This window comes from Sinohyriopsis cumingii, unplaced genomic scaffold (genome assembly GCF_028554795.1).
Source record: "Sinohyriopsis cumingii isolate HCF-2022 unplaced genomic scaffold, ASM2855479v2 utg002626l, whole genome shotgun sequence".
NCBI classification, from domain to species: Eukaryota; Metazoa; Mollusca; class Bivalvia; order Unionida; family Unionidae; genus Sinohyriopsis; species Sinohyriopsis cumingii.
The window spans coordinates 266,646-291,051 of record NW_028316261.1 but is presented as its reverse complement, the minus strand read 5'-3'; the positions used below and the strand labels follow the sequence as shown (position 1 = coordinate 291,051).

Genomic DNA, 24,406 nt, shown 5'->3' with positions numbered 1-24,406 from the left:
TATTTTATTAAAGGTCAAAATTTCAAGGAGTTAAACTATCGTCTAAAGTTTCAAACACTGTTAGGAAAAAATTTCAACTTCAAAACTCTAAACATTATCTCTGGAAAGTTCTTAAAGCTCTCGAAATATCAATATGATTCGTCGTGAACGTTTGAATGATGCTCAGAATATACAGAAATTACTTATATATATGAGAGAGAGAGAGAGAGAGAGAGAGAGAGAGAGATGGAAAGATAATAATGGATAATTTATAAAGAGATTTAAGTTTAAAATGTGCAATTCCAGACTGATTTTAAATCGCACTCGTTAAAGCCAATGATGGTAGGGATTTGAGAAACTAGACGTGATTAGCATTCTACAGACGCCAAGGAGGATCGTGGATACGGACAATACTATACCAAACCTAAAGGTGTGATTCTGCAAACAACCCTATAATTTGTAAGTGTACCATTCCGAAGCCATCAAATCGCGATTTTCAGAAGCAAACAGATAGCGAAGCCAGGGCACTAATGCATCAGCCCAGAAACACATCCTCGATAGGTTCGTCAAAAGGCGGTTGAACATCCTCCATTCCAAATGTTTGCTACTGACTTTAAAAGTAGATGTCAAACTTTAAGTTTTTCAGAAAAACAAGATGTTTTATTAATTGGCTTTAAAACAGTGCCGTACTTTAGAAAACGTCTGTTTAATTCTAGATTAACCTTGATAACGTTTTCAGATCTACGTATTTTGGTGAAATTCTTCTTGCTACTGTGAGTCTATTATTTCTATTTTACAGAAGATGCAATAACATCTGGATAATGGAAATAATTTGATAATAATAGATACAATCATGAGCATCTGTTAAATTGCTGCTATGAAACATTTTGTACTATCATTGTTAACTCTAATTCATAATTCAAAATTGCCTGATAAAGTCTTTGTAAGTGTTTAATTTATTTTGGAGAAAAAAAATTGGAATAGAAGTATATAACGAGAGAAAACACCGAAAATAAATATAAAGAAATATGATTTATATAAATATAAAGAAATATGATTTATACAAATATAAAGAAATATGATCTATATAAATATAAAGAAATATGATTTATACAAATATAAAGAAATATGATTATATAAATATAAAGAAATATGATTTATATAAATATAAAGAAATATGATTTATACAAACATAAAGAAATATTATTTATATAAATATAAAGAAATATGATTTATATAAATATAAAGAAATATGATTTATACAAATATAAAGAAATATGATTTATATAAATATAAAGAAATATGATTTTTATAAATATAAAGAAATATGATTTATACAAATATAAAGAAATATGATTTATATAAATATAAAGGAATATGATTTTTATAAATATAAAGAAATATGATTTTGACGCATGATGCAGGAAATTTAAAAACATTATGTCTTACTTTATATCAATCCTGCAGCAGCAAAAAACGCAACACGAGGCTTGAAACCTCTTGTTCTAGCAAAAATGAATATAATGGGATAATAAAAGTATATCCATATGACCAAAGCTTCATTTATTCTTGCTTTAACTTTCTGATGTTCTTATTGCTATAACAGAAAAGCGGAAAATGTAATTGTCGTTACTTTTGTTCGCCGCTCAAAATTCACACACAGATTAAATATGTTTGTTAAGTCGCTTTTCCCATACACATATTGCTATGGATTCATAAATGAAAGTAGGTCAGTTTATATTTCACTCTTTGTTGACTTTGATACCGTTCGTGCTTCATTCATTTACCTGTACATTATTTACTGCTGGATCATGTGGCTTTGTTTTAGGGATGTACCTTCGTACGTACAGGTACAATACTCACATATGGAAAGATAGACACAATGTTCTATCTATAATCCCAACTTCATTCTCATCGGTTATAATCACATTTAAGACAGCTTAGATGATATATCATACATTACTTAAAAGGTTAATGGCTGAACCCTCGATATCTTTGAACATGGTTATAATCATTTTGTGGACACGGGTGGGGGTAATTTTTAGAAATATAACATTGACATATGAGAAATTCGCATTTAATTAGTTTTAGAATAAATGACCAATGTCGGTACTTCTTCAAAATGCATACGTCATTTACTATAATATCACGCATATGAAGTACTCGTTGACATACTTTTCAAGAATTTTGAAGTGTAGCACTGTGTTGAAATCTTGTTCTTTTCAATAATTGTTAAATATTCTTATAAAAAACTGAATATGTTTCATTTTTTAAAATCTGGGAAATCTTGTTCTTTTCTAAACAAAAATCAACTTTTTCAGGTTCATATTTTTTAAGCATACTGACTATTGAAATTTAGTATAGAATATTTTAACTCTATTCTTGGCAAACAGGAAAAAGAGAAAAATGCGTACGTATCAGTAAAACATGTGTCAAACATATATATATATATATATATATATATATATATATATATATATATATATATATATATATATATATATATATATATATATATATATATATATATATATATATATGTATGTATGTATGTATGTATGTATGTATGTATGTATGTATGTATATAAAAGCCACAAAGGTTAAGTAAATGTTAAGCATATGTTGCACATCCACATATGAAAACATGTTTTAAATTATACTCACCTGATCATTTGATGCCCACCATCAGCTATCAAACGATGACAACATATAGTAGTTTATGTACTGAGTGGACTTAGACAATATATATTATATCAATCTTCATTTTGGAATCAATAAAAAACGGATTTTTATCTTCAATTTATCTTAATTTGGATGGTTTTATCTTGCTAAGTCTTTTTGTGCAATACTTGGTTTATACATTTTTGGAGCTTTACTTTTAATTGGCAACATAAAACCATTATTGTGTCGAGCTGCCTTCAAACGCTTATAAACACATACATAGACACATACATACATACATACATACATACATACATACATACATACATATCTGATTTGCCAAAATGTAAATAGTTGGAAGAATACAGTTTCTTGTCTTTTCTGATTTATAAAATAATATTCTTTAATTTTGGTTTTCAGAACGGATCTGTATGTAAACGTATTTTTTCTTCATCCTATTGTGTTTGTAATTGTTATTTGTTTATCATTCCTCTTGACAAAGAGGTCCGTAAATATTCATAGGGCATGACCAGTTTGCCAGACTTGCGGCACCGTGCTTAGTCATGTTTACCTCCTCTATATTCATACCTCGACAAAACGGCCTCTCAAAGATCCGATCGATTTGAAAAGATTTAGATTGGCTTATAATATAATACACACACACACACACACACACACACACACACACACACACACACGCAAACCAAAAGATTTATTTTGGTTTATAATTTATAACACACACACGTGTACACATACTCACACACACGCGAACAAACAAATACATATATAAAACTGCAGAGACGCTAGTCACGTACTTCCATCCCGTTTTGTTTACCCGTCATTCTCATCAGTTTCTTAATAATCTCATTCAAGTCGATCATGCATGTTTACAATATCAGGTCTGTTTCTCCTAAGGTCTCATCCTTGACGGATATCCTAACCACTCAATTGTCTGTGTTTGTCCGAACAAACTAATATTTGAACCCCATGATATGCCATGTCATCCGGCCTAATAGAACTGCACCCAGTTAACGGCTTACCTTATTTACAGAATTTCAAGAAAAAAATTCCAGATTGTAAAAAATTCGGCTATGAAATTCTTCTTCAGGTCAACAATGGAATGTCTTATCTAGATATGCCGCCACTTGTTACTTTTTGGGATTAAAATACAGTCAAATCTAGTTTTTCATTTTCATCCGGTTTTTTGTCACTCATTCTCTGGTATTTGGTATAAAACTTGGCTGAATAGCTGCTAGAGGTTTACAAGTCGAAATTCAACATGGAGATTACACGTTATGTAATACTGGCAGGTAAGTGCATCTTCTGTCACCGAATTATATGGGGATCTTAAGCATGAAAGAAAGTATATGCATAAATAAAAATAACGTAAATATTTCATTTTAAAGAAAAGTAACAAGCGATTAATATTTGTGCAAATAATCTAATATCATCTCTGTAATTCTCTGCGTCGATGTTCTAAAATAGATTTATATCGTTATTATCGATATTATTAAGAAATGATTATTTATGTCTGGTGTAGACATGGATGATTAAATCAAATTTTAACATTTTAAACATTATAACATGGTAACCTTTACTTGCACAAAAGTCACATTTTCATATACTTCTGATTCTATCTAACAATGACGTATGATAATGTTATCGAACAACACGACTAAATGAGAGTATATATATATATATATATATATATATATATATATATATATATATATATATATATATATATATGTAGGCGTTTCATAAATGTCAAATCTACTGATTAGTCTTATTGTATCAGATACCCATCAACATATTTCAATTCCCAAGATTCATAGCAGTGATACCAGTGCTATGAAACTTATTAATATGTTCTTTTCATGAAGATCTTGTACTAATAGGTTCAATAAAAATTCATTCCAGTGAAATATAAATAATGTGCTTGTTTATCCAGGGGTAGTCATCTAATTATGGGATAAAAATTTCTCTATTAAATGATCATTCAAAAAGAAGTACACTCAGCATCATGTTGTTGTGGGAGTTAACGCCAGTTTTCAGCACATATATAGGCTATACATGGCGGCCAGTATTAATGGTGCAGGAAGAACCCGGGAAAAGCCCGGAAAGAACCACCGACCCACGAGAAGCTACTGGCAAGCTTTTTCACATACCCACATTGGCTGAATTCGAGACTCGAACTGACGCAGAGGTGAGATGGCAGTGATCCGTAACGGAGAGCGCTTTAGATCACTCGGCCACTCGGGGTCCCCCTCAGTATCAATAATTCATGTATCGGACAATGCAAAAATATTTTGCAATCTATACACCATTCTTATCTTATGCCAAGCCTATATGTCACACAGCTCTTGACCAATCAAAAAACACGTTACTTCTCAAAGGTCATTTCTGATTAGCTGATGCTGTAAATTCAATCTCATATTACTGAATTAGCATGCAGACTACTTAAAACACCTTCGTTCTCCTTTTTGGGAATACATCCTTGAAAGTATACAGTTCATGCATTTCATGTAAATGTTACTATATTTAAATTCAAAGAGGCGCGTTTAATTAGGCTGACAGAATATCAGTTGTGAGAGGTTGTTCTATTTAGATACAAGCTGGAAATTAAGATCGGATAAGTTTTGGCTACTTAGATAAGCGTATAATAAGTATGAAATTAGACGCGTTGCTCTCCTCTGTATCGTTGAAGACTTATCAAACAGAAAAATAGGTGGAATTTATTTCAGACAGTTTAGATAATATGCGCTTAAACCTTGCCGAATTAGATTATTTTAAACTGTATGTTGTCATTTTATTACCAATAATTGGAACAAGTTTTTTACCATATCGTATAAAGCCATAATTCATATAATTAATTGTACACGTTGTAAAATTAGTGTAACTGATGAATCTGATTCAAAGCTTTGACCAGTCTACATTATATCAGCAAACATTATGTTCTGAAATTAAGTTTAAAATTAGAATAATGAAAAATAGCCCACCTAGGATTTAGCATTATATTGTGCTAATACATGTTATGAATCACTATTCTACACTAATCTTGATGGGAGAAAAGGAAAGTTTAACCTAAAATGTCATTTGGCCAAACTGCATCGAAAACATCAGACTTAGTCATTCAGAGGATTTGGTAAATGAAAACATTTTTATGAATGTCTTCTGGCGACAATTTTTAATAACACCCCAGCCCATGTTTCTTATGCAGGTTCCACTTCCAAATTTTCAAATTAGCATATGAGACCATATATAAATTTAATTCTGAAATGTTCACAGGCTTCTAAAGAAATATGTAATTGTTTAAAAGGAACATACTATAAAACAATGTAGCATTGAAGTGCTTAATGTTCACTTTATCACTGAAATAGAAGCCTTTGTAATTTTGAAGTGTTTAATGTTTACGCTGTTATTGGAATGGAACCTCCCCCCCCCCCCCGTATTTATTTTTGTGAGTACCAATACTGCTGCTTTTAAGAGAAACTCACAATTTGATTGGTACTTTAGTTTGTGGATTTGAAAAAAGATTTGACTGTGTCAACACTGAGATCACCGTTTTTAGTGTTGAATTCCGAACGGGGGCTAATTGTTTCCACTTCGAATTCATTGTTTGTAACATTGGATTTGCAAATGGATCTTACAGTTACCGCATCCTTATCATTCTTTTATGTTTGATTTGCTAAAAGTGATCTTACTGCTTCCACAGCGATATCATTGTTTGCAGGGTTGGATTTGTAAAAGTGCATTATTCATCCCACAACGAGATTGTAGTTTGAAGGTTGGATTAGGACTGGGGTCTTACTGTTTTCAAAACGATATCATTGTTTGAAGGGTTCGATTTGGGAAGGGGTCTGGCTGTCTCCATAGCGAGATCATTAGTTGTACTGTTAGGTTTGGGAAAAGGGTCGTAATGTTTCCACAGCAAGACGGGTATTGTTTGTAGGGTTTGCATTGGTAATGGATCTTATTGCTTCAGCTTCCAGATCACTGTTTGTGTATTTCAATTCGAAGAATGTAGTAGCCACGAAATACTAAATATGATCACCAAATGCATTTACAGTCACTTTTGTTATGTACTGAATGAAGGTCAAAAACAGAATTCCCTTCCGCTTTTCCGTGTAAAAGGTCTAAAAATGGTCATCTTTGATATAAGGCCGTGGGATATATGAAATAAAAAATCTTCTGACTGCATGGTTCGTATCTGCGTTCATCATGGTGCATGCAAATTCATTTTTTGGAATTTGCAATGAGTGTAGTGTACTGCCATGTCCTGTTGATGAGTAATTTATATCAGAGAATTCCACGATATGACATTGGTGGGATTGGCAATGAGTGTAGTTTACTGCCATGTCCTACTGATGAGTAATTTATATCAGAGAATTCTACGATATGACATTGGTGGGATTGGCAATGAGTGTAGTTTACTGCCATATCCTACTGATGAGTAATTTATATCAGAGAATTCCACGACATGACAATGGTGGGATTGGCAATGAGTGTAGTTTACTGCCATGTCCTATTGATGAGTAATATATATCAGAGAATTCCACGATATGACAATGGTGGGATTGGCAATGAGTGTAGTTTACTGCCATGTCCTACTGATGAGTAATTTATATCAAAGAATTCTACGATATGACATTGGTGGGATTGGCAATGAGTGTAGTTTACTGCCATGTCCTATTGATGAGTAATTTATATCAGAGAATTCCACGATATGACATTGGTGGGATTGGCAATGAGTGTAGTTTACTGGCATGTCCTACTGATGAGTAATTTATATCAGAGAATTCCACGATATGACATTGGTGGGATTGGCAATGAGTGTAGTTTACTGGCATGTCCTACTGATGAGTAATTTATATCAGAGAATTCAACGATATGACATTGGTGGGATTGGCAATGAGTGTAGTTTACTGGCATGTCCTATTGATGAGTAATTTATATCAGAGAATTCCACGATATGACATTGGTGGGATTGGCAATGAGTGTAGTTTACTGGCATGTCCTATTGATGAGTAATTTATATCAGAGAATTCCACGATATGACAATGGTGGGATTGGCAATGAGTGTAGTTTACTGCCATGTCCTATTGATGAGTAATTTATATCAGAGAATTCCACGATATGACATTGGTGGGATTGGCAATGAGTGTAGTTTACTGCCATGTCCTATTGATGAGTAATTTATATCAGAGAATTCCACGATATGACAATGGTGGGATTGGCAATGAGTGTAGTTTACTGCCATGTCCTATTGGTGAGTAATTTATATCAGAGAATTCCACGATATGACATTGGTGGGATTGGCAATGAGTGTAGCTTACTGCCATGTCCTATTGATGAGTAATTTATATCAGAGAATTCCACGATATGACATTGGTGGGATTGGCAATGAGTGTAGTTTACTGGCATGTTTTACTGATGAGTAATTTATATCAGAGAATTCCACGATATGACTGGTGGGATTGGCAATGAGTGTAGTTTACTGCCATTTAATATTGATGTAATGATGATGGTCCAAGTGAATGACGCTATATGTCATTGTTAAGCAGTTGTTTGCATGTTTCTCAACATACCTCATTCAATATAGGATCCATTACTGTATAAGAAAGGATGCCAGATTTTTGACTTGTCCATAAAGTATTGTTATAAACGATTTTAGTGGCTGATAGACACACTTTTGTAGAAGAAATTAAATGTCTTGTTAACTTTAGATTTGATGGAAAACGACTACCTTCATTGCCATGGCTAAATACGTTACAAAATTAGTTGTCTAGTGCCTTTTTCCTATTCACCAACGTTTTCCTCAATATTCATAGTCGCATTCAGGTTAAAGTGTTTGCAGTGAGAGAGAAGAGAGAACTTGTGAAATGGATCTATATAAAGATGGAGCATTGATAGTTAAACAAGACTGAAACAGAATATTTATATTAAAAATACATGTCAGTGAGGTAAGCTCTATTTGTCCGCATGTTTGATAAAATTAAGAAATAGATATATTCATTTAATCACTACTTCAAATAAAACATCGCCCTTATGGGTATTTTGTACAGCTCATATAAATGAATACAGCTAAAGATAAACCTTCTAAATGCTCTTATGTTCTTTGCAGTCCTTCTTGTTCTTGGATTTACGGAGGGTAAGTCAAATATTTTTATTCTTTTTATTATTAAGTGTTGTTTTCGTTTGTTTTTCTTCGTTATTATTCCTTAATATAATAAAAATAGACAAGCAAATAGACCGTCAAAGAAATAAGACAATATACAGGAGCAATCTACAACACCTATCCTAGTAACTGCACAGTGGCATCATCTAATAATATGTAAGATATCACCTTAATTTCTAATATTCCAAAATAAACATAGTTTTATTTTATTACATTATTTAAATGCCTATATTACTTACTATGCTAATGTAGTTTATAAATGTAATAACAAATATAGTTGCCACTCGGATCAGGTAAAAAAGCATGACAAAAAGGTACATCTCTTTCTTATCCCGTGTCTATTGAATGACGACTTTATGTGTCCAGTACATGAACGAGTGTGTAATTAAGCCACGAAATTAAAAATGAGTAGAGAATCTTTCTTTTTATTGATTGTAATTTTGAATAGTTTTCATATTCAAAAAACCCTACACGTATTTCCCTAGGAATACAGATTAAATTATGTGAGATCGATCCGCCCAAAACAATACAGTGCACAGGAGGACAAGTTTTACAAGTGTACAACGTAATTTTCGGTCGAACATTGCCACCAGCTGAGTGCAATCCTTATCAAGTGCCCATTGCCAACTTTAACTGCAGAGGCGGTCCAGCTTCTTACCAAGCCGTGTCCGCCATGTGCGACGGTAAAACGTTATGCACTCTGCAAGCTGATGTTAACCTGCTTGGTGGTGATCCGTGTGCCCAAACACCGAAACATTTGATTGTAGATTACCAATGCATAACACCAACGCAACCAACAACACCAACAACACCAACAACGCAAACAACAACTACAACGGTCCCGACAACGACGACTACAACTTCAACACCGTCGACAACACCAACTTCAACTCCATCCACAACACCAACCACGCAGACCACAATTACATCTACACAACCATCAACGCCGACGACACAATCAACTGTGATGACTACTATAACAACATCCCAACCATCACCAACTAGCAGTGAGTATTGTATTGTGTGTCTGTATACATTCGTATTTTTATTGCTGTTCTTTATTTAGTCTCTCAAGGTGAGAAGGAAGAAACGACTATATTAAAGGTTGGAAATGGTTTTTACAACTGCAATTTTCATATAAACAAATTTCCCTATAACCAATGCAAATATTTTTACAATGAGTCAAAACGCTGAATATGGTATAATACAATTAAACAGGCACGTACTATCGTATATAAAGGTTTCAAAACTAATGTTGTGTTAATGAAACAAATATTCAAATACCAGTCTTCACCCGAGTACTGGAAAGAAAGGAATACTCGAACCAGTTTAGCTCACATCCATAGGCGTAGCTGGAGGGGGGGGGGGGCAGGGGGGTACATATGTCCCCGGGCGCCAAGGTACAGGGGCGCCAAAATGAGGCTTACAACGTTACATTATAATAAGTAAACAAGGGCAATATTCAAAAATGTGATTAAACGGGGAGGGGGCTGGGGCGCCAATTTTATAGTTCGTCCCCGGGCGCAAAATATCATAGCTACGCCTCTGCTCACATCTCATCTGAATTTCTTTTCAAGGTCTGTGTTTATAAAGCTTGAATTTAGCCAATGAAAGACACTATATAAAACAACTGTGGTCGTAGTCATTGGCACAAAGGTGAGATCGAAAACCGAGTTTAAACCTGTAATGTATGCCATTACCATGTCATGAACGCTACATCATAAATACGTTATAGCTCCGCCAGGATGGTCAGTATTACAATGAAAACCTCAGCCATCGATGTTTTCGTGTACTTAGTCAATCAGATAGTTATAGAATAACTGCTCATTTCTTTCATGCAAAATGTCAAAGAAGGGAGTAGTGAACGTTGATATGTTCAATCTAATCAATGATATACAAACTGAAGTGTGACTACCGTTTCGGATTGAGCGTAGTCTCCAGGGGAAAATCATCTTCCCAACGTTACTGTCTGTGCTTTCCTATTCATCTGAGTCAAAATCGCACTTTGAAGCACGTAGTACATTTCCATGTAGTGTAGCGGCGACAGACATCATACTAGTAAATACATTCAGACTCAACAGCAAGCTAGTAAATACGTTCAGACTCGACAGCAAGCTAGTAAATACATTCAGACTCGACAACAAGTTAGTAAATACATTCAGACTCTACATCCTACTAGTAAATACGTTCAGACTCGACAGCAAGCTAGTAAATACGTTCAGACTCGACAGCAAGCTAGTAAATACATTCAGACTCGACAGCAAGCTAGTAAATACATTCAAACTCGACAGCAAGCTAGTAAATACGTTCAGACTCGACAGCAAGCTAGTAAATACATTCAGACTCGACTGCAAGCTAGTAAATACATTCAGACTCAACAGCAAGCTAGTAAATACATTCAGACTCGACTGCAAGCTAGTAAATACATTCAGACTCGACAGCAAGACTCGACAGCAAGCTAGTAAATACGTCCAGACTCGACAGCAAGCTAGTAAATACGTTCAGACTCGACAGCAAGCTAGTAAATACGTTCAGACTCGACAGCAAGCTAGTAAATACATTCAGACTCGACAGCAAGCTAGTAAATACGTTCAGACTCGACAGCAAGCGACAGCAAGCTAGTAAATACATTCAGACTCGACAGCAAGCTAGTAAATACATTCAGACTCGACAGCAAGCTAGTAAATACGTTCAGACTCGACAGCAAGCTAGTAAATACATTAAGACTCTACATCCTACTAGTTAATACATTCAGACTCGACGGCAACTTATTAAATATATTCAGACTCGACGTCATACTAATAAATACACTCAGACACGACAGCATATTAATAAATAAATCCGGACTCTAGATCATATTAGTACATATATTCAGAACCGACCGTTCATTTTAACAAAGACATATCCCATTTGTGATTGGTCATGTGCATTGTGAATCACACTATTTTGAAGAGCGTTGTCCTTAACAGGTGTACGGCGAGCGTCGCCAGAAGTTGTCATTTCGCGCTTAATACAACTACTACCGCTACGACGAACCCGAAACGATAGAGGAATTGTTATCGTGTTTACTATATCCATGTCTCTGTAGAGTTGAGGTAAATACGAATCACTGTGTCCGTCCGTCCGTCCGTTCTTCTGTCCAGCGCATAATCCTGTGAAAGCACCAAGCCCTGCAGTTTTTAGTGGATTCACATCAAACTTGGTAAATATAATGCTCATCGCCTGAACAAGCAGTTATGTAAGAGTTATTGTCCTTTCTATCTTCCAGTTCAATGTAGTATCTGACAAAATCTTGCGAACGCAACCAGTCCAGGATTTTGTTTTAAATAGATAACTGTGAACTTGTTAAATGTTATTATCATAAAAGGATCACTTTCATCCCCCAATGTTGTTTACGGTTATTTCCCTTTATGTCTTGCAGTTGAAACAAGAAAATGCTATAACCTTGCAAACACATTTGGGTTCAAGAGTGATTAAAAGATTATATTGTATTGATCAGCATCTTAACGTAGGTCTAGTTATAGTTGACTTATAGGTCTAGTCAAACCGCAAACAACACAGATTCTGATCTGCCTTAGCATAATGCGCGTGCCGATCAGGGTCTATGCTGTATATTTTACTGATTACTTTTAACAGACTGCACATACTCTGACCTGCCGTTGCATTATGCTATGGCAGATCTGGGTCTGTGCAGTTTGCTTATGGACTCGTCTTCTAAGCGAGTAAAAACGGTTTGTTGCTGTTATCGAAAAATAACGGTGGTTACGCGATTTAATTAAAGTTACTGTCCTTTTCGAGGTGCAAGTGGATCTAGTGTGGCAATCTTACGAACAACGTGTCTCACACATTTCTATGGATTGGCATGGCATTTGAGAAAAAGTATGATCATGTGGTTGTCGATAAAAAAATTTCCCTCTCACAGTTCTGGTTAGATTTATTGCCCTTGTTTCTTGCAGCTGGTTACAGTGTATGACAAAATCTTATAAACGCAGCTTTTTGGGGGGTGGGGGGTGCGGGTGGGGGTATATCGCTGTGAAAATTTGATTGGGACTAGATGTGTTGTACGTGACTCGATCTAGTAGACATGCCTAATCTGACAGTTTTCAATGGATTGCCATTCGATTTTGTACATGTTATTGAACATGTGAAGATTTGCAAATCGACTAATCACGGACCGCTCCAGTGGCCTAGAGGTTAGAGCGTCCGCCTCGGATGCGGGAGGTCGTGGGTTCCATCCCCGGCCAAATCATAACAAAAACTTACAAAAAATGGTACTAACAGCTTCCTCGCTTGGCTCTCAACATTACGAGATTAGTGTTAGGACTGGTCGGCCTGGTGTCAGGATAATGTGACTGGGTGGGACATAACGCTACATGTCTGCGACATAACGTCCCAGTGCTAGACATCACTAAAAACTGCCACTGCAGACATCGTAGCGATATGACTGGAAAATTGTTAAAGCTACGTTAAAAAGCCAAATCACACACACACACACTAATCACGGTGTACTCGCAGTTTATGTTAGAGTTATTTCCCATTTCTTGTCATGCAGCTTAACATTGTCAATGCAACCCTTCTCGCATGGTTTGTTTTTTTTGGGTGGGTGGGGGTGGGGTTGGGGTGAGTGGGTGGTAAATTTGAAAGTTGTTTGCTTGTTTTGTTAAATATGCATCACCGTGAAACTTGGTACATACTGTGATCATAATCTAAAGATGTACAAATCTTTGTCCTGTCATTCCGGGTATTTGTAAGAGGTGTCATTTTACTTAGAGATGGATGCAATTTAAGACCCAATTATCCGTATGCAACTACTCTTGCAGTTTTCAGTCGATTACCATTAAACTCAGTACATATAATGGTCATTATCACAATATATGCACCAATCATTATCCTCTCACTATTATAGCGGCCTTGATGAACAACTGCTTCAACTGTAGACTCAACCGTCTTGGTAGTTTGTGAGATGAAAGAGAGGCGGATATATATTTACTCGAGCAAATTGCTCGCCATTTATATTGGTTCATCTACTTCCGATTGGTCCTTAACGATATCATGGCATCTGTAAAATAAAGATGAAATTTTATTAGAAAAACTCGCATATTTAAAACCCTGTATGTGATATAACCTATTTTCCAAAACAGACTGAAATCACATGTAAAAAAGTACTTGTTTGAATTCTGTCTACGACATTTTCTTTTTACTTCAAGTTTATCGTTAAAATGAGAAGTATTGTAAATAGTTGGACACCATGCACAATGGGAACAATACGATGGCCGGTTAACCTTTAAGAAGTAGTGTGCGTCCCAAAATATTTCAAACAACAATTGTACCTTTTGGGACGACAAAATTAGTGTATCAAGCAAAACAAATGCACGATTAAAATACAAAATCAATTTTGATTATCTTGCTATAAGATCAGAAATTTGAAAGTCATCACCATCGTCATTATCATCATCATCATCAGCTTCATCAACAGTATTCGTTGCAGTAGTAGTAGTACCTTTATTATCATAATATTGTTTTCATCGTCATCACCATCTTCTTCGCCTTATTATTATTATAATTATTTATTATTATTATTATTATTATTATTATTATTATTATTATTATTATCATACATATGTAATATCAATCGTACTTTTGTGTCTGTTTTCTTTCACTAATACGAATAATACAGTTTTTGTCTGCACAATAATTATAGAATTTATGCTTCCAGGTCAGCAGAAAGTAATCTGTGAACAGCAAGGGGAAACAATTCGATGCATTCCTGGGTATGAACTTGACATTGATACCGTGTTTTATGGCCGGATTCAAACCAACTTATGCAACCCCTTTAATGTTACAATAACAAATACCAACTGTTCGTCTACTAACATAAGCACGAACAGTGTCAAATCCGTATGCAACCACCAGAGTTCCTGTTTACTTACAGCAGACAACCATTTCTTACGAGAGGATCCTTGTCCGAATGTTCCGAAATACTTAAAGGTAATCATATTATAGGTTGGTTTAAGTTGTTCTGTAATGTATGTCGAAAAGATGTAAGTGATCATAATAAATCCATAACCAGTCCAATCACACGTATGCTTTCGTTAAAATGCTGCCTTGAAAATCAATGCATGCATCGGATAACTGAATTAAACCGATGATGTACGAGAGTGGCTTGGCAAAAGAAAATTCAGTTGGAACATTCTCGAACTTTTTCGTTCAAGTAGGTAAATAAATCTGAAATGGAATTCGCCGTCATCGAGAACTACATTCGGAACTCCTTTTCCACGCAAGACACAGTATGACGGCAGAATGTGGCAAAGTTATATTTTACAAATTGTTGGCCTTTTAAGTCGAAACATATATTGTGCACTCTGGTGGAGGCGAATTACCAAACCGATCGAAATTTTGTACATTCCTGCAATTGCATTCAATGTTGTTTTCGTCTTGACATAATTGGCTGGGCAAATATACGGTTAAAGATATAGTTTTTGAGACGCAGCCGGCGGTAAATGGGTTCTGTCCCAATGGGTGACATTAAATATCGAACTAAACTTAAATGTTGGCCATGAGTTTCATTATATGTGAAGATTCCTGTATGTAAATGTGTTCGAATCAGAAAAGTGAATAAGGGTAACAGTATTGCTTAAAAACAACATTACTAGCAAGCTGCTGCGACCAACATATATTCAGGCAGAATTTAAAATACGAGATAGTAAATTCAAATCTTACAGTTCGATTACTGAACACTAACTAATGTTTGCTCTTGTGGATAGGCATATATTGGGGGTGGGGCGGGGAAGGGTTTTAGTTATGCGGTATGTGCATGGTTTTGGAGTTGAATTAATTCAATTGATTAGAATATAATAAAGCATGAATAATAGTTTATATCGTAACTCAACCCTTGTTTTCTTTTTCTCAGGTAACGTATCATTGCAATCTAATGACTACGCCGCACACAACAATGGCTTCTACACCAACTAGTACAACTCCAACGTCGACATCATCAACAACATCAACAACACAAACAACGTCGAGCACGACAGCGACTCCTACGACAAGCACCACGCCCACTACAACGAGCACAACACCAACTACAACACCAACAACAACAACAACTACAACTCCTACAACAACAACAACTACAACTCCTACAACAACAACCACAACACCAACTACAACTTCAACCACCACAACACCAACACCAACTTCAACCACCACAGCAACTACAACCACACCTACTACAACCACTATGACAACAACGCCAACTTCAACCACCACACCAACGACTATTACCACTACACCAACTACAACATCAACAACGACGAGCACAACTCTGTCAACGCCAACATCAACAAGATCAACTCCAACATCAACTCAGACACCGACGTCAACTGTAACTACAGCTACAACAATTCTCACTGTGGGACCCTGGATAGCACCTGTCAACGTTCCAGCTGGTAAAGATAGTAATATAAATTAGATTATTATCTGACGTTGAAATTAAAGCAAAAAACTCTTTGTCGACGTATCCAACAACTTTACATTTATATTTTAGTGGGTGTTTTACATATTCATATTTATTTATAGTAAATATTAATAAATTTATTAAATCACACAATTCAAGGAGTTGTCGTGAATTCAAATTTACTTTTCTTCCTCTCTGCGGGAGGATGCATTTTTGTATAAACCATTTAATTTTTGAATACACATTATTCTTTCTGCTCAGCACGCTCTTATATGCGGTAGTTCATAATACGACCTTCAAGCGCTTTCAAAGTTTTTTTGTCGTTGAAGATATTTCATATAAAATAATAATAATAATAATAATAATAATAATAATAATGAGGACTTTATATAGCGCATAATCTTTAGAAGCTCTAAGCGCTTTACAACATTAGACAACACCTATAAGATAAAAAACATATAATGATATGATTACAAAAACAAACACCATGAAATTAGAAAACATTATAAAAAAACATGCTGAGAACATTTAAGGTAGGAAGCATTATTAGGTCTTTAAGTTTGTTCTTGCAGTCGAAATAAGTGTGTTTTGAGAACACTCTTGAATGGGATCACTGTGTCTTTGTGTCTAAGTTCAGTGGGCAATTCATTCCACGTTGCTGGGCCCTGGTGTGCAAAAGAACGCTGTTCATATGACTTTGTTTTCATAGTGGGGATAATGAGTATACGATTGTCAGAAGAGGAGCGTAAGTATATTGCTGGTGTGTACACATGGGTGAGGTCGGATAGGTATGTTGGACTAGAATCCGACAGTGAAACGTAGCACAGAGAACAATTTTTTGTGTTTGATTCTGGATCGAATGGATAGTCAGTGTAGCGTACAGAGCAGCGGGGAGGTGTGCTCTGCTTGTGGTACTCTAAGTGTGATCCGAGAAGCTGTGTTTTGAACTTTTTGAAGTTTCTGGAGCAGATATTGAGATGAACCAGACATAACTGAGTTACAATAGTCCAAAAAATTATTTGAATAAGATGGTTCCGTATCATCTTTTCTTGTGATTTCTTAACTGGTTGCATTTTTTCATATTGTTACTTGACTCAAGAAAGTATCGTTTGAAGAAACAATAGGTAGATACTGATAAAAATATTATATCCTAGATATCATGAGTACTTCATTTAAGTTTATGATAACGTTCACAGCGTGTGGTCTACCTTTTATAACACAAAGTAAAAACCATAGAAGATAACAGTAAAAAAGGGAACATTTTGCTCAGTTCCATCAGTTACAGATATAACAACGTGGGACAGTGCTTGGGAGTTTTCTGATGGCACTGGAAACTTACGCTTAGATAGCTTGTTTAGAAAATCAGTTTGCTCAAATCAATCTGTTGCTTTTGTACAGCTCCGTACAGTGGTTGTGGTTCATATATTACCATATAAAGACGTGATGGCGGATTTGGTGTTGCACATAAACCAAGTCACATGTTTAGAATAACACTTGAACATAATTTAAGGCACAGTAAATCCAACTTTACACAAAAAGCAACTAAAGAACCTGAAAAGAATGGTACATATTGCACATCATTAAATGCCTACAGGTTGGATCAAGTTTTAAATCACATATACAGATATATTTCTCAACCTAAAATAGCCTTGCATTAACATTAACACTTTAAAAAATATAGAAAAGTTAAAATCTCGCACCATTTTATTCATATCATCTATTGTAATGATACATGAAAAAATCTCTCCAATTTATTAATATCATCTATTAAATTGATATACGAAACATTCACGTTATTTAATAATATCATCTATTGAATTGATACTTTAAAAGATTCTACTTCTTTTTATGAATATCCATAAATTGTAATAAGGCATGAACATATTGCATAGATTCCATATGATGTGATAATACATGTTCTTTTTAATTGGCCTATTAAGTCCCAAACAAACATACAACAAAAAAGGTTAAGCATCATAGTGCATTAGAATACATAAATCTCCATGTTGGATATCACGGTGCCTTCTCTGTTCTCCTTCAGGCGCTCAGGTTTGCCACGAATACCTGGTCTCTGGACCCAACGGGATCCCTGATTCCAGCTTAACCGCATCCTCTCAGTGGAATTCCCATCTTCCTTTTGACCACAATGGACCAGAAAGAGCCCGCCTATTTTCCCTTGCAAATGATTTCGGTAATGGAACATACTACCGAGGAGCATGGTCGGCTGGAGTAAATGACAAAAATCAATATGTACAGGTATGTTTACACCCTTATCCATCATAGTGTGATATTTTTCGTATTCTGAAACCAAATATCTTTGTGTGTGTGTGTGTGTGTGTGTGTGTGTGTGTGTGTTTTACAATGGGTAAGGAAATGGGTTCATCCTACATACATAAGAGTAACTGTGTTGAAGCATATCGAACACTATACACATTTTAGGAAGCTACAATGTACGGATTGTATATTACAGTGTTCAATGATGCTTGAGTTTTTGTTTTTCAGGCAGAATTCAGAAGTCCATGTCTCATACGGGGTATCGTTACGCAGGGTCGCCATGTAAATCCCAATACCTTGTGTTGTCATCAGAGGGTCACCCAGTACAACGTCCTGTATAGCAATGATGGAAATAACTGGGAAACTATCAAGGACGATCAAGGCAAGGACAAGGTAAATGTTATAACAGAGACAAATCATGGTATCTGCGCTAATATTATCGAGAAGAAGCCGATAAATGACAGATTTTGTTCAAAGTTTTTTATAGACCTTTATATTCTTGGTGTCCAGGTTATGAATCAATAAGACCCAATGATATAGCAGTGGCGCATTGGGACCAAAGACTGAAATCCTAGAATATAGTTTAATATATTGGATTAGTTTTAATAAGTATTATTTTGTAAATTGTCTAAACATTTAGATTATTTGCCAGTAGAGTTTATTTAAGTGTCTTTTATTTAAATTCACGGTTTCTGTTGATGCTGTACGTTGCAGTAAATTAGGAAGAATCAAACAATTTCTTTTAACAAAGTATCTCGTATAGAAAGATATTTAAAAAACTAAAATGAAAAAATGAAAAACATCACACTTCTGGAGAGCCAATCGTGTTAATAGCAGAGACATATATTTGAACATATCATGCATGTATTTAAATAACTTAAAAATAACCAATATGCTATGTGATAGTGGTACGAGCCTAAAAAAGATTATGTAACAGAAACTAAGTCTTTCTTCCATTTCACGATACAGTTCGTGTTCTTCCTGATTTCTTCTGGACTGCATATGGTCATTTAACCTGTGTAATTTGTCTGTAACTACATAACATGTCTTAAGCACGCTAAATTCCCAACCGAAACTTGGTGTGCATGCTCACTATATGGGCTATTATTTCAACTGAACAAGCTAAATTTACCAATATTTTTATTTTTATTTTATTCGACTTCATATGACATATTCAGCATATTTGTAAAATAATGGTAATATGATTGAAACTTCTTGTTCATTATTCTTAATGTTTTTGAACCTTATAGCTGGCGATGACGTTCCATTCTTCATGCATTAAATTCAATTTCAGATATTCAAGGGCAATTTGGACCAAGATTCATTGGTGACGCATATGCTGGCTTGCCCGATTATTGCCAAATTCATACGAATTAACCCCGTAGATTGGGTTACCCACATTGCACTTCGCTTTGACGTTATCGGTTGCCCTTCCAACTCAGGTACGCTAATTTGGATCCGATTCTGAACGTCATGTTTGGAACAGTATTATTTTATACGCATTGTATCAATAGCAAAAACTCCATTGAACTGAAAATATAATTAATATTTAACATATTCACACAACACTCTATACTTTATATTATCGCTCTATTATTTTATATTAGTTCTGTAACATTATTAATTCATTCCTTTAAAACATAATTAGTCTAGGTTATTTTGCTGTTTTTGGTTTCTTTTTATTTATCTCTTTATGTTTAGAATTACATATCCTAATTATATATTAATTATCCCTTTTCCAACTCACCAATTCCTACCAATCGCAGGCCTATGTATAATGTATGTATGTTGACCATTCTGTATATATCCGAAGAAAAATTATCATCGGGTGAAAGTAATTGTTTTTGTCAGCCTCACTAATTAATTACTTTACATCTGTCATCTTTTCTCATAAAGTTTTTTTTATGACATCATCTAATGAAACACGAATGTGACTTCCCTTTCATTCCAACAGTTTTGGAACTGATAGCTTCAACCTTTCTCAGAAGGAAAGAAGTTGGAACTCGTCTCATAAATGCTGTCTAACTGCCTGCAATTTCAGTATTATCACTGTAGATAACAAATAAAATTACTGGCCAAATTGAAACGAAATCTAGCTAGTTTAGATAGCAGAAAAAGTAATCAAATAATTACTAATGCACCATATTTTAGCATATAATTCAGCATATCCTTTTCCGATTATTTACAGACAATCTCGGCGTTTGCTCTAAAGGCTGGCTTGAGAGACCTGGAAGCAGCACGTGCTATTTTTTCCACACTGGAAGCGATGTCAAGTCGTGGGATGACGCAGAGCGATATTGTCTTCTTGAACAGGGTCATTTAGTTGAAATCGATTCTGTGCAGGAGCGGGTAAGTAGAGACGGTACTAAATCATGACATTTCTCTGCATCAGAATCGGATGTCATTGCATAATTGGGAATTCGGCTTGCTTTAGAAGGGTGCTTTCAACATATTTGGAGAAAACTCACTATTGTGTTAAACACCCACCCAGACAAATTTCAGTCAATAAATCACTTATTTATCAGCAAACGCCTGATATTGTCACTGTACTATTCCCATGTAGAAAATGTTATTTCTTTATTAAGACTGACTTCACTGTTCAAGAAAGGCTTTCAAGTCAAACAATGTTTATGGTCTCTTCTTTGCATGAGAGAGAGAGAGAGAGAGAGAGACTTATTCACACTTTTTCTCCATCACATTTTCAGGACTGGGTAAGACAAGAGGCGGCTCGAATTGGAGGCCAGGCACATATAGATATGTGGTGGGTAGGGCTGTCAAATCAACCCCGTACGGACGACAAAGACTATAAATGGATAGACGGAAAATCTTTGGACAATGCGATCACGTAAACAACAATATAATTTCTTATCAGTTTCAAGTATAAATTTTCGTTGCCTGTATTTAAAGTGAAAACCCTGAGTGGACGTCTAATGAGCATAAATGAGTATCCATTTTCTTTTTACTTAGATGGTAACTACAGAGAGTTTGGCTATAATAACATGTCGGTTTCACATTCCAATGGAATAATGAATACGCATCATACTGGCAGAGTATGGAAGCATTATTACAACCAGGTTAACCCCGAATAATGGATTCACATTACCGTGGTTATTTATGGGCTAGTCCAGGCCCTTGAAACTATCTCACGTAAAGGCCAATAAGGACTGGTCATGTAGGTCTATCTACAATATCATATGTAGAAACGACATGTCCTTCATCAAACACAAGAGAACATGGTCATTGAGAGCAATGACAATGAATAAGTGAATGCACATTTTTTATTATTTTTTTATTAAATTAATAATATACTTTTTTGATTGTTATGATCTTCATTTTACATACTGAGGCCATTGTGTAGGCAAAATAACTTTATGCAAGTCGTTATAGACACCAGTGAAAACACTTTGGCACAGTACAGTTACGTTTGGTCCCAATCTCTAGGTCAGAGTACTGCCGCATGTATTCTGCCCTTTCCTAATTCTTTGTCATATGATTTGTTCGTGTTCGCTCTTTCTCTCTAGAACACCGATATTGTGAAATTATTGGTGTGCAATAAAGTCCAATGACGACACTGAATTTAAATGGCTTTACTGTCGTTAGCTTTACGGTCGTTTTTGTTGCTCAATGAGTATGAAGTATCTTTTCTAAAAGCAAAAGACTTCAACCCATCCATTCTGGTCTATGCTGCGAACCAGGTTCTCCAGCATAGGAATCCACTATGCTCTCTATATAGCTACCGGGACTATCCCACAAAAGCCATGTGGACCGATAAGGAAAATGCCAACTGCTCGCACGCGGAACATTGTCCTTGAAAAATGAGGCCAAGCAAACTAATATTTGTACGAAGCAGAGAAAGTTTTAAACAAATTTAATCTGCATTTTATTTGAAACGTCCATTTTAAAGTTTTAAAACCATGAAAAGTTTACAACTGAACAATACATATGACATTTTGTTGGTACTACAAAAGTTGGCACGCAATATCATTTTAAGTTCATTATTACTTTTAACTAATTCGAGATTTCAAGATTCAGTCTCTTTGTTCTATTCTCAGTATAGACCCGATACCAAGAAAGAGTTGCTAAATGGCTATAAGGTATCACGGTACCAATTGTTTTTCCATATACCTCAATGCTAATGTTTTGTGAAATAAATATACTTTCTGTCCTACTTGGGCATGCATGTCACACGCTGTCATATAGAACAATGCTAGATTGTCAATTTGACAATGACATAACCAGGTACTCCATTGCATTTAAGAGAGATAACTCTACTGGAACTAGACAGGGGTAAGAGTTATCTAGTCACAACAAGCACATTTTCAGTCATGTGTACCATATTTTAAAAAAATCATAAAAAATACAAAATATGATCTAGATAGAAATTAACACAAACTCACATGTTGCCAAGAGGCTCAACTTTTTTTTAAGCCAAACAGAAAGTACAAGTCTTACATAATGCACCAATCACAGCTAGTTTTATTCTTTAATTCTGAATACAATGTTCCATACACCTTAAGCTCCGCCCACCTGGACTTGCGCAATTGGTACCGTTATACCATAAAGGAATAGGGCTGGATTTATTTTATACATGGAATCAATTTGTGCCATATATTCTACTTGGGAAAACACTTCTATAAAAGTCATTAATACGTCTTATTTCAGACCATGGGTGAAAGGTCAACCCGATAACATTAACGGCAACGAACACTGTGGACAGCTATGGAAGAATGACCTAAGTGATTACCCGTGTCCTAACAAGATTCACTATATTTGTGAGAAGCGGAAATGTATGTATATAAGTATAACAAAATATGAGAGAAAGAGAGAGAGAGATAATTTATTCAATTTGGATTTTACTAATGACATACGTTTAGTATATAAATCGATATTAGCATTTGCACGAGTTTAATATCTGCGATTATTACATTCGCTCCAGAATGGAGTTTTACTTAATGCAAATTGTACATTATGTTTTTGGAAGAATTTAACAATCTAGATTAACACAATAAAGAAGGATTAATTGGTGACGTAAATTGGTTTTATATACAAGCCTCATTCAAAAAGCGACTACAAGCGGGCTTATATCCAGCTGATGCAGATGACTACACAAGAAGTACAAATTCCAGAAAGGTGATAAAAGTTCATTTTAGGATCTTGAATCTTGCATTTGCATCATGATTGGACAAACCACCAATTTTGTGATCTTGCTGAATCACAGAGGTTATTATATAGTGATCTGGCTAAATCTCAGAATACATTATCTGGTGATCTGCCTAAATCACAGAGAGCAACATCTAGTGATCTGGCTAAAATAAACAGAAAGCAGTGAATAGTCATCTCGCCAAATCACAGAGGGCAACGTTTTGTGATCAGGTCGAGTCAAAGAGGGTTGCATCTATTGATCTGGCTAAATCATAGGCGGCACTATCTAGTGCTCTAGCTAAATCACAGAGAGCAGCATCTAATGATCTCGCCAAATAACAGAGGGCATTATATAGTGATCTGGCCATATCACGGATGCCAAATATCAGAGGGCATTATATAGTGATCTGGCCATATCATGGATGCCAAATATCAGAGGGCATTATATAATGATCTGGCTAAATCATAGAGGTCAGCAGCTAGTGACCTGGCTAAATTACAGAGGCCATTGTATAGTGATCTGACCAAATCACAGAACTCACCATTTAGTACTTGGGTCAAATTACAGAGTACATGATCCAGTGACCTGGCTAAATCGGTGAGAACAGCATGTAGTAATCTAGTTCAGTCACAAAGAGCATGATGTAGAGATTTGGCTAAACCCGAAGGGGGCATCATAAAGTGATCTGTCTCAATAAAACGGGTCAGCATCTAGT

General features: G+C 35.3%; 1 protein-coding gene across 1 annotated transcript in view; it reads left to right on the top strand.

The window, feature by feature from the left end:
* Positions 1-24,406, top strand: part of LOC149770143 (uncharacterized) — a 76,562-nt gene that overhangs the window by 48,490 nt on the left and 3,666 nt on the right. Inside the window, exons 16-25 of the mRNA XM_089949336.1 lie at positions 8,765-8,791; positions 9,304-9,825; positions 14,535-14,806; positions 15,729-16,266; positions 18,316-18,530; positions 18,777-18,941; positions 19,843-19,990; positions 20,737-20,897; positions 21,254-21,393; positions 23,211-23,335. Coding sequence (XP_089805462.1) covers positions 8,765-8,791; positions 9,304-9,825; positions 14,535-14,806; positions 15,729-16,266; positions 18,316-18,530; positions 18,777-18,941; positions 19,843-19,990; positions 20,737-20,897; positions 21,254-21,393; positions 23,211-23,335 — 2,313 coding nt within the window. The remainder of the gene's footprint in view (positions 1-8,764; positions 8,792-9,303; positions 9,826-14,534; positions 14,807-15,728; positions 16,267-18,315; positions 18,531-18,776; positions 18,942-19,842; positions 19,991-20,736; positions 20,898-21,253; positions 21,394-23,210; positions 23,336-24,406) is intronic.